Source organism: Pogona vitticeps, chromosome 6 (genome assembly GCF_051106095.1).
Source record: "Pogona vitticeps strain Pit_001003342236 chromosome 6, PviZW2.1, whole genome shotgun sequence".
NCBI classification, from domain to species: domain Eukaryota; kingdom Metazoa; phylum Chordata; class Lepidosauria; order Squamata; family Agamidae; genus Pogona; species Pogona vitticeps.
In genome coordinates, this window is record NC_135788.1 from 33,632,919 (window position 1) to 33,649,004 (window position 16,086).

The 16,086-nt window shown below is 38.2% G+C and overlaps 1 protein-coding gene across 1 annotated transcript in view; it reads left to right on the forward strand.

The window, feature by feature from the left end:
• Positions 1-16,086, forward strand: part of DNAH11 (dynein axonemal heavy chain 11) — a 186,984-nt gene that overhangs the window by 11,246 nt on the left and 159,652 nt on the right. The window contains exons 4-9 of the mRNA XM_020781900.3: positions 2,256-2,449; positions 4,562-4,751; positions 7,224-7,323; positions 9,072-9,283; positions 11,580-11,813; positions 14,000-14,167. Coding sequence (XP_020637559.3) covers positions 2,256-2,449; positions 4,562-4,751; positions 7,224-7,323; positions 9,072-9,283; positions 11,580-11,813; positions 14,000-14,167 — 1,098 coding nt within the window. The remainder of the gene's footprint in view (positions 1-2,255; positions 2,450-4,561; positions 4,752-7,223; positions 7,324-9,071; positions 9,284-11,579; positions 11,814-13,999; positions 14,168-16,086) is intronic.

Below are 16,086 nucleotides of genomic sequence, written 5' to 3' on the forward strand. Positions count from 1 at the left end.
CCCCAGAAGAAAGATATGGTAAACCACTTATAAGTATTATCTACCTGGAAAACCTTGAAAAGGGTCACCATAAATTGACTTGATGACACATTTTTAAAAAGTGTAGACTATTGCACAACTGCTGTTTGTGCTTTAAATAGTGCTGTGTTAAACTTGAATGGGACATTGTACATTTTCTACCTGGAACTTCCCCTGTGTCATTGTATACCTTCTTTCTCAACCCGAAACTAACCTTAGAGTCTGCTTCCTCTTGTAAGAACTAATGAGATTGTTTTAGCATTTCTTCTAAAAATACATTTGTATTTAACTAATATTATCACTAAGGGAGATATATAGCAACAAACAAGCTTCTGGAACATAGTGGTTACAAATCGTGTTCATAGTGCTACTGTGGCTATTTACTTGCCTAATGTATTGCACAGAGATGAACTGAACATTTCACAACAGCAGAAGTGCCTGGTCAAATATTTAATTTTAAGTTGCTACATTGGTAAACATGCCTATGACTAATCTGTATTAGAGAACAATCTAAAGCATTCAGGCTGCACTGAAAAACCATTTTAAAAAAACCTTTAAAACTTTTTAATAGATCTCAGAGTGAGTAGATAAGAAAAAGAAAAGCTAGCCATTTTGTAATCAATACTTTAAAGAATGCTTAGCAGCTGAAAAAAGAAATTGATGTTGCCCTATTATGTTCATGGAAAATACTTGTGCTTCTTAGATGTTGACATTTCCTAGAATATTCACTTGTAACTTTGTCCCTTCCACGGAAGAAAAATGTAAGACAATCAAAATAGCAAAATGAGATGTGAGGACTTGACTGAAGTCTAGACAGAAATTCACTCTCTTAAATTCCCCCCCCCCAATTCTTCCTGTATTTAATTTTTTCGTCATCTACTGAATAATGTTTCAATAGTTGTCTCTGAAATCAGACTCAGATTGTCAATGATTTGGGTCTTGAATTGCTCTTCCATAAACAGGACCTCTTATCCAACCTTGAGTCTAAAGGAGGAGATTTTGCTCTGTAAAAGTCCCCACTGATATAAACATGTTAGTCTTTTAAATGCTACAGTATTTTACATTCTCCCACTTCCCCCCTTTAATTTGCCCAACAGAAGCCACTGATGATGAAAACAAAATCAAAACAGAATGTTGGCATAACGTGTAAGGTCTCAGAGGTGAATTCCATTCGTGGGATAGGGAGTAAAGGAAGTGATTTTCCCTGTTTCCATCTTCACATTGCAACCACTGGTGCTGTCTCCTATGCTGCTCTAGTGGTTCGTACAATCCTCCTGAGCAGATTATTGGAGGTTACAGATCCGTAGGGGGAAACAGAACAGTCCCAAGTAAAATTCAGTTCTGGGAACGTATGCTCCAAAACAACACACTTATTTGCTTCTACTAATAGAGCAAAATGAAAAATCTAAGTTACTATCAATAGGTAAAGGTTCCCCTTGACATTTAGTCCAGTCATGTCCAGCTCTAGGGCATGGTGCTCATCCCTGTCTCCAAGCCATACAGCCAGCATTTGTCCGTAGACAGTTTCTGTGGTCACGTGGCCAGTGTGACTAGACACGGAACGCCATCACCTTCCCACCGTGGTGGTCCCTATTTATCTACTCACATTTACATGCTTTCGAACTGCTAGGTTGGCAGGAGCTGGGACAAGTGATGGAAGCTCACCCCGTCACATGGATTCGATCTTACGACTGCTGGTCTTCTGACTTTGCAGCACAGAGGCTTCTGCGGTTTAATCCTCAGTGCCACCACATCCCCTTCCTATCAATGCATGTGCAAAATGCATATGCAAAATGTGGCACAGCTACTACTTTAAAGGGTTTCTTTTAAGATCTCATTCTGGAAATGACTCTTTCTGGTGCAATCCTTCATGATCTTTATGTTATAATCTGATTGATCATCATTTGCAGAACAATTGCTTAGTTTGGAGAGTCCTAAATATGCTTCTGTGGTGTTTATTTGAATGGCACTTCCTTATTTCTAAGGGTTGCACTGGAAAAACTGATGTGTGTACAAAGTCTAGAGCATTCTGCCCTCCAGTTAAGAACATTAAACAAGGAAGCATTAATTTGTCTCACTGCAAACAGCAATACTGTCCAAGAAAGAGTTGGATAAGGCTTTAAGAAATTAGCTAGGGTATGATACTGAAACAGGAAGCACTACTAGGTCTTTCAGCTCCACTGTTATGTTGTCCTCTCATCCAACTGCCTTCCCTATTCTCTCAATTCTGTTTCCAGGTTGTGGTACCCATTCTTTCTAATAAAACAAATGATGGATCCTGGCCACAATTTATCTCTCAGGACATGGAACGGCATGTGGAATTAATGAAAAATAAGACCTACATTATGACTGGGGTTATGTCGGGCAGAACTCTTCTTCCCATTCCAGCAGTAGCTGGAATTGAATTGCATGAGATGTGTACTGAAAATAAGTAAGTGTGAGAGGAAAGGAGGAAAAAATTGCCAGAGGAGATATATGGGTCATATTTGTTGCATCAGAATGCACTGATTTAATGCATCCCTAAAAATGCGAATAAATCTGACCATTGCCAGTTGTATGGCAATGTGATCAATGCATAGCTACTTGAATGTTTGTATTGACAGAGCAGTCTAACCCTTGAGAACAGGATTATTCTGGAATGGAGCAGCTGCCTTATATATAGCCCTGCTAACTAAGCTATGGGATGACAGGAGAAAGACAGCTTAATAGTAGGGAAATAATTGCATCAGCCTTTCGGGCTGGGAAAGTTTCAGGCCAGTTTGAGAGATTTGTTAGGGCAAGTGGTGTATAGTGAATTTCTGGCTATATCCATTGATGGAAAAGGCTTCAGGTGTATAGTGAATTTCTGGCTATATCCACTGATGGAAAAGGCTTCAGGTGTATAGTGAATTTCTGGCTATATCCACTGATGGAAAAGGCTTCAGGAGTCAACCTCGAGGCAAAATCCGGAGCCAGAGTCCCGGAGGCAGTTCATGTCATTCTGGCAACTCCTGCGACATTGCTGGAACCAGTTGTATTGGCTCTTGGCTTTCCATTCAACTATTTCAGTGACGTGGAGAAGGGTGATTTGTTGCTTGGGTAACAGCCTATCCTCCATATTATTTTACCCAGGCTTTGTGTCCTGGAGAGGACGCTCCAGCTTCACGTACAGCGTCAAAACACTAGACGCAGTTCCAAGTCCTCCATACAGAGCACGTTACCATAGTCTCTCGAGACTGAAGGATGCCTATGATGATGATCCACCACACCCTCAGGATACCACCACAGTATTCATTCATCTGTATCAGTTGTGGATAACATGTTCCGTGGACAGCAGGTCCCCCATTACCCCGAGACATCTTAATACACCTAGAAAATATATTTTTAAAAATATTAGCTCAAAAAGCCACCCTTAAGCTTTCTAGGCAGTGCTTGACCCCATTTCTACCCACTATTTTTCCACTTCAAATTACTCTTTCCTTATAGTCCATTCTTTAGGCTTTTATAATGGTATATTGGGAGGTATTTTAGCTTGACCTTCCGATAGTAAAGTGTTTTCACTTGTAAAACATATGTAGTATCTGAGCTTCTCTCTTTCTGTATATGTTAATTATACCTATGTATGCAACAAGTAAGGCAGAAGTAATGTAATGTGCATTAGTATTCTGACTGATTAAGGTTTTAAATTCACATTATACAGAGAACTGAATCAAAAGCCAAGGGCAGGTGTATGTGTGAAAATATCCTTGGACTTACTTTCATTAGTCATCTAATGATAATATCATTCAAACACATCCTCTATACTTCCAGTTGATAAGGGACATTAGTAGTACTGTGTACAGTATTTTTGAAATAAAGCTAGGACATGTAAGGCTGATGATGACATTAGCCACAGCATTTTTGGGGAATAAAACATCCCTAATTTCTCCCCTGAAAGTCTTAAGGCTCCAGTGGAATTTATTGTTAGGAACCTTTTAGAGGCCATGAGGCAGGAGGGGGAAAATCTTAAAATATGAAAAATTACCACCTCCTGCATGATTTTGCCAGTATTGGCAATTTTTGGAAATTAAAGGCTGCCCTATCGCATAGTCTGCAGTGGCTTCCTCATAATGAAATGGATCCCAAGAGACCCTCCAGACTTTCAAGAAGGGAGGATTTTTAATTTCTGAAAAAGACCCATGGCTGATTATGTCATCAGCCTTACGCTGAGTTAAATTATGCTGCCAGATTTCAGCCATTGAGTGAAAAGGGGAATGTGTAGACCTCCAGATATTGTTGGAGTAGAACGTCCATGATCCCTCACCAGTGATTATGCTGGCTAGAGTTTGCAGAAATTACAGTACCACAACACCCAGAGAGTCACATGTTCCTTGCTCCTGATAGACAAAACTTGGTACAGAATATACGCATAATGGGACATACTATAATGTGAAGCAGTTAGTTCTCACAGTGCTGCCATATAGAGGAATAAAAACAGAACAGAATGTAGAGGAATTACATTCAGTGTAATTTTGCACTGTGTGTACATGAGTGAGAACTCTTCCATTTCCCCCCTGACCTACAGCCAGGATTCCTATACAAGATCAGTACTACATGCAATAGAATCCATGGTCATTAGGTGGTCACATCAAATACGAGACATTCTGGAAAAGAATTCACCTCAGATGCTTCTTCATGACTGTCAGCCAGTTCCTCAGAATGAACTCACATTTTGGATGGAAAGAAAAGATAACCTCCTGTCCATATATGACCAGGTAAGCATTTCTCAGCATGCTTGTGTACTTGTATTTCTGTGAGTTCAGGTTGAATGTTGAAATATTAACTCAGAAATTACCAAGTGAATTCTTGTTTTAGGGACATGACACGGGGCTCTTGTGTAAGTAAGTGTGCAGTGAGGGTGAAAGAGCATATTCACTCTCTGCAAATTTATATCCATAGTGCCATTTAGTCTTATGCTAAAAAAGCACACTTAAAATTTCCAGACAGTTTCTAATTTAGTTCTGTCACCTTTTAAATTTACCAATATCTTTGTTCTGGTTTGCTCTGTACTAACGAGAGATCACTATAATCTCCCCCTTCCTTAAATGCATTGGTTTGGTCACTGGCTACCAATATGGTTAGCTTGTAGTCTATAGCATTCATCAAAGGAAATCTTCCCTGCATGTCAGACTGAAATATTCTACAACCTGTTCCTTCTTAAGCACTTGGTGTCAGCACTATGTTTGGCAGAAACAGAGGAAGGGCCTACTGGTTGGGATGTTGGACTGGGACTTGAGAAGCTCACTAGATTGCTCTTGAGCCTTGGTCATTCTAGCTGAGCCAGATCTGCTTTGTAGGGTTATTGTGAGGATTAAGTGATACCAGCCTATGGAAGCTGAACATTACTTAGTGTTATTCTGACTCTGGTCTTTATATTAATTAGCAAAGTGGGCTGAAAAGGGTTTGGGTATGGCCTGACTCAACTGCTCCCTCCCTCTTTTGGCCCTTCTGCTGATAGATATCAGCCAGAACAGTAATTGTGCTGGCAGATTCAGTTGTGTTAGCAGATCAGGGCTCAACCAGCACAAGAGCTGTGGTGCTGACACTACCTGCACAAAAAGGTTCTGCCCATTCCAAACATACTATGGGTGGTACATCTTGGATGGAGAACTTGGAGTGAGAACTACAATGTAACACAAATAAGGTAAAGTCTGAGGACCTGGGAATGTCCTCCTTTGAAATGAATGCTTTTGTTTTGATGTATTGTTTGGCATGCTGTGTCAACCATGTGCCGACATAACAAGATGAAATGAAGAGAACTACGTTTGCTTCTAGAACTGCTTCATGCCCTCCTTTCACACTTTTTCACAAACAAAAAAAGTTTTGATCAAAAGGCTTTTTAAGTAATGGTGTAGATCCCAAAATAACTTAAGAAAAATTCATGGTAGGAAAGTTTCCCATTTGGTCTTTCTGTCTCCGGTGGATGCCTGAGGTCCCACTCCCTCAAGCTTCTCAGAAGGATCAAATGATGTTGAATGATGCCCCAGAAATGCAATTGTCTGTAGACAAGAGAAAGATGATTTCCTCCTACAAATTAACCTGGGTTAATCTTAAGCAGTGTGAGCAAACTGCTGTAAAGGCAAACGTGATTGCATAAGAAGAAGTTGCTTTAACAGGAGCAAGTTTGCTTCAAGTGACATTTCAATCCCTTAGGAAGTTGCTTCAATCTGGCCTCAGAAAGTAGAATCCCTACAGATGGACTAAAAAGGTCCAGCTTGGGCATGGATCAGGGTTAGGCTGGAGCACATTTCTGCACATTTCATGTAGTTGCTGGGAAACAGATTGCGCCAGACTACTCCATGAGTGGTCTTCCCCCCCCCCCCATATAATCACACCCTTAGCCACCTAAATAGATTAAAAACCTGGCCAACAGCAACTGCAAAAACAACATAAAGCAGTAACACAAAAGGTGATCAGCTCTGTGGAAAATTGATAACATGGGGGGAGCCCAGTAAGAGAACTGAAGAATAAAATTGGTTTCACTTGATGTTTAGAAGCTAATAAAGCAGATACAGAAGTTAGCATTCCATAGACAAAGGCACTGGGAATAAACCTCCATGGATGGCACCACAAACGTGGCATCTGGGCTCTAAAGCTGAGCTAGGTTCATATGAAAGGAGATAATCCTTCAGAGGTTCTTGATGAAAGTGACATAGGCCTTGAACTGTAGTTATCAACAAACTGGATATCAGTGACTAAAAAAACAACAATGGTGAGATACGTTCCACTTCGCCAATTCTATACAATACGTAGTACATATTCTGGGCCAACCACTTTTGTTCTGTTTTTCAAGGGTGGTTCCAGGCACAACAGAACACACTGCAGTAACCGATTCTGGTTCTTACCAAACTGTAGCCATCTCCATTAACTAGGAATTAATATGTAACATCTGTGATAACTGAGACTTAGTACAAGAAATTTTAAACTCTGATTCAACTTAGGACGTCTGGGAGTGGAGTGTTTCTGGCTGCCGTCTATCCTTCAAAGTGACCGACATGTTCAGCATGACTTGTTTTTGTTTTGACTTTATTTTTGAGTTTGTGTCCAACTACTTATGAAAGCAGATTACATGGCCCTTTCAAAATGCTTCTTTTATTCAAACACTGTCTGTTGTATTTTGTGGTTAAATGAGTTCTTAAAATATATTTGATCTTTACTGAAGATCAATTGTACTGTTATAATTCCAGCTTAAGAGGCCTGTTATTCAGAAAATGATTAGGATCTTAAAAGCCAAGATGAGCAGTTATTATCCTACTTTTCAAGACATTTACAAGGAAGTGGAAAATGGTAAGGATTTTTTAAATGAAATGTATAAATTCTGTCTACATTTATGTGTGCATGTTATAGAATAATCCATAATATGTTTGACATATCACTGTAATATGGCATTAATAAACTGTTTGGGCAGTTGGGACGTACCTTAAACCAAGTAATCTTGGTTGTTCTCATAACTATGTGTATAGAGTTTGTCTAGATATTTTTCCATCCATGGGGAAAAAAAAGGATACACGTGTAATTAAATTAACATATTGTCTATCTTGTAAACATTATTTTGAGATTATTGTATACAGTAAATTTTTTCTTCTAACATAAAAATGTTACCTGGATACCCATGTTTTACTGTTTTGTTTACATGTTTATGAGATGAAATATCAATGAAATGTAAGTATTGTGCTTGTTATTTTATAGGCACTTTATCCCAAATGCACAAAAGAATTCAGGAAATAATTAAACTTTATATGGTCCTTGCTCATAAGGTGAACAATATATCCAGTTTGATAGAAAGGCTTCCCACTTATAAGTTGCACAGAATACGAAAGTTACCTGTATCGGTTAAAACAAAAGTTCCAAAATCTGTATTAGTACAATATCTTACTAGGTCAAGCAGAAGATCTTACATTCATCTGGACTCATCTTCCTCTGGCTAGTTGCTAAGTAAAGCAAGTGTATGAGTCTGGTGAATGCTGGCTGACTCTGAAATAGTGGTTTCTGTGTTCACATACCACAGTCTTAAGGTGGAATGAGGAGGAAGGGAAGGTTCATAGACATTCAACTCTGGCTGTCCAGCAGGGGCTGGGATAGTGTCTTGTTGCATTTAAGACTGCCCCAAGGTATTTGGATGAGGAAACAATTTGAAAACATCAAAAACATTAACAAGGATATAAAAGCAGCAACTCTAGGGTACCTAATTTATGTTAATATCAGATATTAAAACCTTTTGGACATGAAATCCTTCCATATGAACCTACCCGGCAATTAAGATCTAGCCAGGGGGGCCTTTTGAAAGAGCCATCCCTCAAGGAGGTAAGAGGAATGGTTGTAGACAAAGGGCCTTTTTGGCAGCTGTCCCTGGACTATGGAACGCCATCCTGAGTCAGAGTCATCTGGCACCGACAATGACATTTAGGCACCAAGTCAAAACCTTCCTGTTCCAGAAGATTTTTAATTGAAATAATATCAACTGTGGGTCCTGATGGCAATTTTTAGAGCAATGAATTTGTAATTGTATTTTAATTGTTTTATCTTTTTATCTTTTTATTGTATTCAAATTGTTGTAAGCCGCCCAGAGACCTTTGGCATATAAGTTAAACCAATAAAATAAAATAAAATAATAAAATAATAAATAAAAAAATAGGAGAGGGGTGGCAGCCTAGCCTTATGTGAGATAATATTCCATCACCTGGGAGCAAGCACCAAAAAGGCTGGTCCCCCATCAAATGTATCTGTAAGGGTGACATTTGAGAAGAGGGTCTCCTTGGAAGATCTTAAGACCCTAGGATAATTATATGAAGAGATATGATCTGTCAGCTATCCTGGACCCAATCCATAATAAGGTTTTGTAAAACATAACTGGCATTTGAATTGGGCTTGGAAAAGACTATGGCTCCTTTTGAATCAGTTGGCGTTTTTAGTGGCCATAGAAATGGGGCTTGCATTTGTTTCTGTGCACTAACTCTCTCAAAGTCTGTCAGACTCACATCATCTAATAGATATGCCCCCCTCTCTTTTGCCTTCCTTCCTTCCTTCCTTTATAGCACTTGTTGAAGCCCAGGATATTGATCTGCACCTGAGAACTTTGCAAAGACATATTCAGTATCTTCAAGAAACAGAATTTCCAGATATACATATTTTAATCCCTCCTTTGTTCCACACCATCTGTCTGATCTGGAGTCACTCTAAATTTTACAACATGCCAGCACGAATCATAATTCTACTCCAGGAATTCTGTAATCTGTTCATCGACCAGGTAATACAAATGATAAATCAAAAGCTAGATTAGTATGCAAAGTACAATTCTGTGCACGTCTACTCAGAAACAAGTTATTTTGAATTCAGTAAGGCTTACTTTTCTGCTCTGTAAGTATGGCATTGTAGCTTTCATCAATAAAACACAGTCAATACAGAAGAATGTTAAAAGGCAAGAGAGTATAAATTTGTCTGGTGTTAATTAATTTTTAGCTTCCATTTTATAGAGTATGTATCATGAGTTCATCAACATCCTAGGGAATGCTTTCTACAATTAAAGCTATATAACAACAAAATAATTAGAGCAATAAATTCTGCTATTTTATGTGCATTATACTAAAAATACAATATGCAATCCATGTGAAGAAGAGGTGAAATTCTTTGAAGACCATACAGCCTATTATGGACTGTTTTTCATGTAGTCATGTAAATGCAGCATCTACTTTTAGTTGTTGAAATGATTACTTATCAGATAGCAAAACTGCGATAGCGATATTTCAAGACCATGGGTGATTTATTGGTCAACCAGTTGCTGACATCAATAAAACTGCCCTATTTGTAAAGAGGCAATCCCAATAATTTACTAGAACTCTTACCTCTGTCTGTAAAAAGACTCCCTTTACAGGATTTGTGATCAACAGAAAAATCTTTATAGGAAGGAAATGCATGCAGTTTTGTGTTAGAAAACTTAGTGACTTTTCACCTGTGCCACTGGTAAGAAGATTTTGCTCCCATATAGTTACCTATCCATAGCTCTAAGGCAGGTGTGGGCAAATTTGTTGGGCATAGGAGACATGTTTTTGCCCCCAGCAGCTGCCACCAACTGCAATAGGCCTGGAAATGATGAGAAATATCTGGGAAGTGGCAAGATTATAAACCAGAACCCCTGGGCTTGGGGAGAGGGTTTCTCTTCCTGACCTACCTTCAGCTGTCACTAAGAGTGGGAAAACACATTTTGCATCAAGATTTTTTAAAACCCAGAAAGACATGGGGGATCTGGAGTCCCTTTAAGATGCCTCTGATGGGTCATGTGTGGTCCACGGGATGCCCCTTTCTCATTTCTGCTATTGGAGATTAAATTAACAATTTTTTCTCAGAAATTATGTAAGAAAAGGGTGAGCAAGGTGTGGATTCCAAACTGCATGCAAGCCCCAGGACCATTTGTGCAGTCCTGAGGGTGTTTCAAAGAAATATTTCTCTTCCTATGTATATGTGTACACATTATAAAGCACATTTCTGGAACATCAATTTTTACATCACTCTGCAAAATGAAAACCAGTTATGTCCATCCTGGTATTTCCTGTTAATATTTCTTTAATAATTGTCACTTTGAGGTTCCCTGCTGGCCATGGAGAGGACTGGGGCCACAGATTGGGTGTCTGAACCCTCAGAGTTTATTCACCTTGATGTAGGAATTGGTGACAAAACATGTCATACCTAATTTAGGTATGTGAATCCTTGCTTGTCTCAGCCTTATAGGCAAGAACTGAGAATTGCCATTCTTTCTCTCATGGATTTTAAAAAATCTGGATGGGGGGGGAGAAAAAAGAAAAGGAGAGAAAGAAAGGCAAAATATTGTGGTACTTTAAAGTCAAACATATTTATTTCAATATGAGCTTTCAGGGACCACAATCTACTTCTTCAGATACAAGGAATGCAAATTCATGTTCTCTGTATTTATCCGTATCATGAAAATCATGATGAGTTGAGGATCACGTGAGGCTAGAGTTAATAGACAAAGTGACAATAGTTGATTAGAACTGGAATGGATTTATCAAAAATTTAATGATTTGAGACAGCAAATCATTGCCCCTGGCAAAAAATTCATGGGTTCCAGCCTGGTTTGATCATTCACAGCAGTTTTTACTAAAGGCATAGAGTCAGCCACCACTGCTCCTTCCCCTGCGTTCCTTGGGGTTTGAGCTTCCGGCACTAACCACTTGGTCATGGTCAGTCAGGCTGGGTCCCTAGTGGACTTCACTGTATGAGTCCCAATCTGGGGTGCAGTCTTTTTAGGGGACGTTGGTAAGGATGGTTGATTTGAACTAGGCTCTGAAATGCTGCCCTTCCTAGAGCCCTTAATAAATCTGCAGCCAATCCCACATCTCCTTTTTTAGGGTTGATAGCCAAACTTGCATTTGCATGCTTGAGTACAGATTTAATCTATTCCATTTTGTTAGCAGCCAAATAAGACCATATTCTTAAGCCATTTTATTTACAGTTTGGTCTTTTGGATTCATTAATTTCCCTCCATTCATTGTTAGTACGCTGTTACGTTAACTTATTTTTCTCCTTAGGCAATGTCATACCTTTCTCCAGAAGATATTATGAAAAGAGAAACCGAAGAAGCGTTGGAACAAGTGCAGAAGGCTCTTAATACGTTAAGGAGATTTAAGGACGCATTTTTTAGACAAAGAAAAAAAATGGCACCTTATTTCATCAATAGTCAGGATGTTAAACCGTGGGATTTTCAGCCGCAGCTGGTATTTTCCAGATTTGATCAGTTTTTAAATCGCTTGGAAAAAATAGAGGTATTTTTAAAAACCAGATTACCTGTTATTATGTCTACCAATGTTATGGTCAAAGGGAGTGTGACATGGCAGGCCACTCTGATGTCACTGCCAACTCAGGCCTCTCAGAATGCCCACCACACCACTTCACACTCACTGCCACCAATTGTAATGACTATTTAAGAAGGACAAAGGTTTCCTTCAAAACAAAACAGGTTTATTGATAACAAAATAAAATATGAAAATCACAAGTAGCTAATCACGATGTCAATCACTGTATCTTTTTTAATCAATCACAGACTTCCCTCACTGAACACTTAGGCACGCAGGCCTCTAAACAAGCTCTTTCTCTCTCACACTCCAGAACTCAACTCCCACACACCCTTCACACCCCTTTTTCTTCCAGCTCCTCCCTCTTTAGCCCCACCCTCCGTCACCCCATTGGCTGATGATTCACTCCCCAGCTGTGACGGACAGGTGAGGTCAGGGCTGCCTGTTACAGGGAGCATGACTTTTGAGCTTCTTATGGGTTCCTTCAGTCTCTCTTCCTGTTCACCCTCAACCCTCTGAGAGAACCTGCCTACACTGCTTCCTTAAGCATGCTTACAAAGCAATGCTATGTGCTGATTTATGGTGAAAGTTAAAAGTAGCATTATATTGAAAGAAGAGGTGTTGTCTCCTATATGTCTTTAGCCTAGGAGAATAGGGAAAAATACACAACGAAGAAAAGGCGGGAACACTAAATAAATAAAATAGTAGGCATGCCTCTGGTGTTCACCATTAGGATAACATTTGCAATGACAGGTCACACATACAGTGAGAAAATGCCTTTCACATACATTGTTTTCCACGGGATATATATTAAAAATGCAAGAACACTTGCTGTATATCCAGTCCACCAGGCTCAGTTGCATAGCCAAGAACATCCAGGCTACCGCCAACCCCCTGGAATGAATATACAGGCGTACCTCGGTTTACAAACGCCTTGGTTAATGTCATTTTTGGTTTCTGAAGGAAAATCCATTGATAATAGTGCCTTGGTTTACGTTTCTTTTTCGCAGTACGAAGCAAGTTTCCCCAGGATGCATTGTGCCTGGAGGTTTATAGCGCCACCCCCGTTCCTATGGTCGTCTTCATTTCGGATTACGAATTTTACGCATTATGTAACATCCCAGAGAACGTATTACATTTGTAAACTGAGATAGGCCTGTAAATGGAAAGCGTGGTGTGATCAGGATCAAGAAAGTTCAGCCCTCCAAATATTTTCAGTTTGCAACCCCAGTAGCCTTAGCTAGTTTAATCAATGTCAGGGAATATTGGTAGTTGCAGTCCCAGTCTTTAAAGTGCTTTATTTTGTCCATCATCATTATATCCAGTGTTAGTTCTAAGTAAAATAGAACTATTGAAATCACTGGGACCAACATCATGGGTGACTAACAAGTCCCATTCACTTTAACATACCCTAAACAAAATACTTCCCCCATTCCTAATTCAGTGATGCAAATGTATGGGTCAAAAGGAAGAAATATACTAGGATCTTAGAATCAGTGTTATTGTTCTTTGTTTTCGTTTATGGGTTTTATTTTTTATTTTGTGTGTGTGTTTGTGTGTGTGTGTTTCGGTACAGTAGTATTAGTTTTGTTGTTGTTGTTGTTGTTGTTGTTGTTGTTGTTGTTGTTGTTGATTTTCAGGGTTTAGCTTCTCTCCCCCTGGCTTTCCATAAGAATGATTGTGTATATGATTTAACTGGATGATTCAGGTTTCAATATTTATAATTTTTAAATTGTCTTTGTTTTTAAATTGTTTTTTAAGATGCCTTGCATTCCAGTTTCTGTGGTGAGAGAAATCAACCAACTGCTCAATCAATAATGAATATGTTCCTTATTTAACTGGTTAATTCATGTATATATGAATATACTTTTATTAAATGATATTGTAAGCCACCTAGCATCCCAGGTTCTGAGGCAGGATAAAAATCAATCAATCAATCAATCAATCAATCAATCAATCAATCAATCAATCAATCAATCAAAACAATCAGTCAGTCAATCAATCAAATACATAAATGTACTATGCAACCAGTTTTAAATTACCTAGTAGCATTCAAAATTGAGCATGATTTTAGAATAGTGTAAGGATATATTTTACTCATGGTAATTGTTTATGTCTTCAGGGAACAAAGTTAATGATTATTTTACTTTATTTAGGATATTTTTCTTACCATGCTTGACTTTGAAAAGCTGGAGAAACTGGAGTTTGGTGGTATCAAGGGGAAAACTTTGAATGACAAAATAAGCAAGTTGAATGAAGAATTTATTGAGTCTTCTACCATCTTTAAAGAAAAGACCTATGATCCCTTAGATTACAACAATCTGGTAATGGTTTTTGCTTATTTGTATTGATCTATTTGTAATCCTTAAACATGAAAGTAAACACAGTGACTGTGACTAGGAGGGAGGTGCAATACAGAAAACAATTTAATCCCTGATCCAAATACAGTTACAACAATTTGATGCTTTATGTATAGGTTAATTTTTTAAAAGAAAAAAAAAAGCTCACTGTTCCAGTTTCTCATTGAAAAGTAGGTTTCTTAGATAGCAGTTTCTCTTGATAATTGCAAATTGAGTTTATGGATAGAGAACCAGTGGCAAACTCTTTGTATCCTTATCCATATTTTATTTTCTGAATTTTCACTTTACCATTTATTAATTACATTTGAAGTACTGTTATCTGTATTTTACTTAATTGGGTATTATGAATCAATTTTATTTAATTAAAATGCTGTTAAAATTATAGTACCTCAGAAAACATGAACATGGATTAACATTTTATTTTGTTCAGTCATTCAAGACATGCCTTTAATACAGAAAATGTTCTGGTACATTTCAGAACTATAATTCAGTTCTTGTTTGAAGCCTGTTGACTTTTGAGCTTAATTGCAGCTTAAGAATATTATACTGCTAGCTTTCTTACTTTGCACTTAGCAGCCTTATGGATATATTTAGCTGAAGTATTGACTGATGAAATGAAACAATAAAATGAGAAACTAATTAGTTGTCCTTTATTTCATGTCATGAGAATAACCTTCAGGAGCTATTTGTCTTTGGATTTTGGAATGTTAACTAAAAGCTTTTCTAAGTAGTGGCTATTAAGGGAAAAGCTAATTATGTCAGAAATCTAATGATCAATGAGCTGGTTAATAGCAAAATAAGAGAACTTCATTATTATATTTACAATTCCTGCAAAAATATTTTTACATGTATCTGTGTAGCATCGTGCATTCAGGAATAAAAGTATAAAAATAATTTGTGATAGGAGTTGCAGACTAGTGGAATACAGTGTTCTGTGGACACAGTAACGTGTCTGCAGCCTGCACAAATGTTCAAAATACACAAATGGAGATCTTTTTTGCAAATGGCTATTGGATTTCTTCAAGGAAGCCTGGATACCTACTTGTGCAAATGCTTTGGAAGTCAGACTGTTTACCATCCTGTCCGTCTGTCTCTCTGTTTATTATGCAGTCTTATGGACATACATTCAGACGTACAACAATGTGATGTTATTACAAATACGCATGCATAGCATTCTGTCCCTACTCAAATAGCACACCGAACCACACTACTTATGTATTACTCTTCTGTTGGCTGATGAAACTGTGGTCCACGAATGCTTATACTATAATACAGTGAACCCTAGCTAGTGATATGTGTCACCAGTGCAGTGCAGCAGTATACAGAGTATTAATAACAGTGTTTTAATGGAAAAGTGCTAATGGAATGACTATTTTTGATCATGTTTGCTCCTAATAATAATGAATAACAATGACCTGCCATCAAGTCAATTCTGACACTTTCTGGGTTTTTCTAGGGGCATAGAGTTATCAAACATGTATTTATTCAATGTTAGCTAGCCCAAAACCACACAGATTGGCTTTTCTTCTACAGAAATGGCTTCGTTATTTCTGCTATGTTGATATCTATATTCTTTAATAGAGTGAAGCAACCCAAAATAGGAAAAATTGGGAATGTCAGCTTTAATGCATGGTTTTCTCTTTAGGGTCCCTCAATTTTTTGCTTCCAGTTTAGGTACAGGGAGAGGGATACAGAGTTTACTCTAAGTGAGCAAATGTAAGGCATCAAGTAAAAACATTCTACCTAAGAGACAAATGCCCATTCCGCAAATTAAGAAAAATTAGATGGTATAATCAGCTTTTTTGCACAAAAGCTGCTGAGATTGGTCTGTAGTCACACACTGTTTGTTGTTTCAATAATAAATTTTCAGAGAGCTCATTATT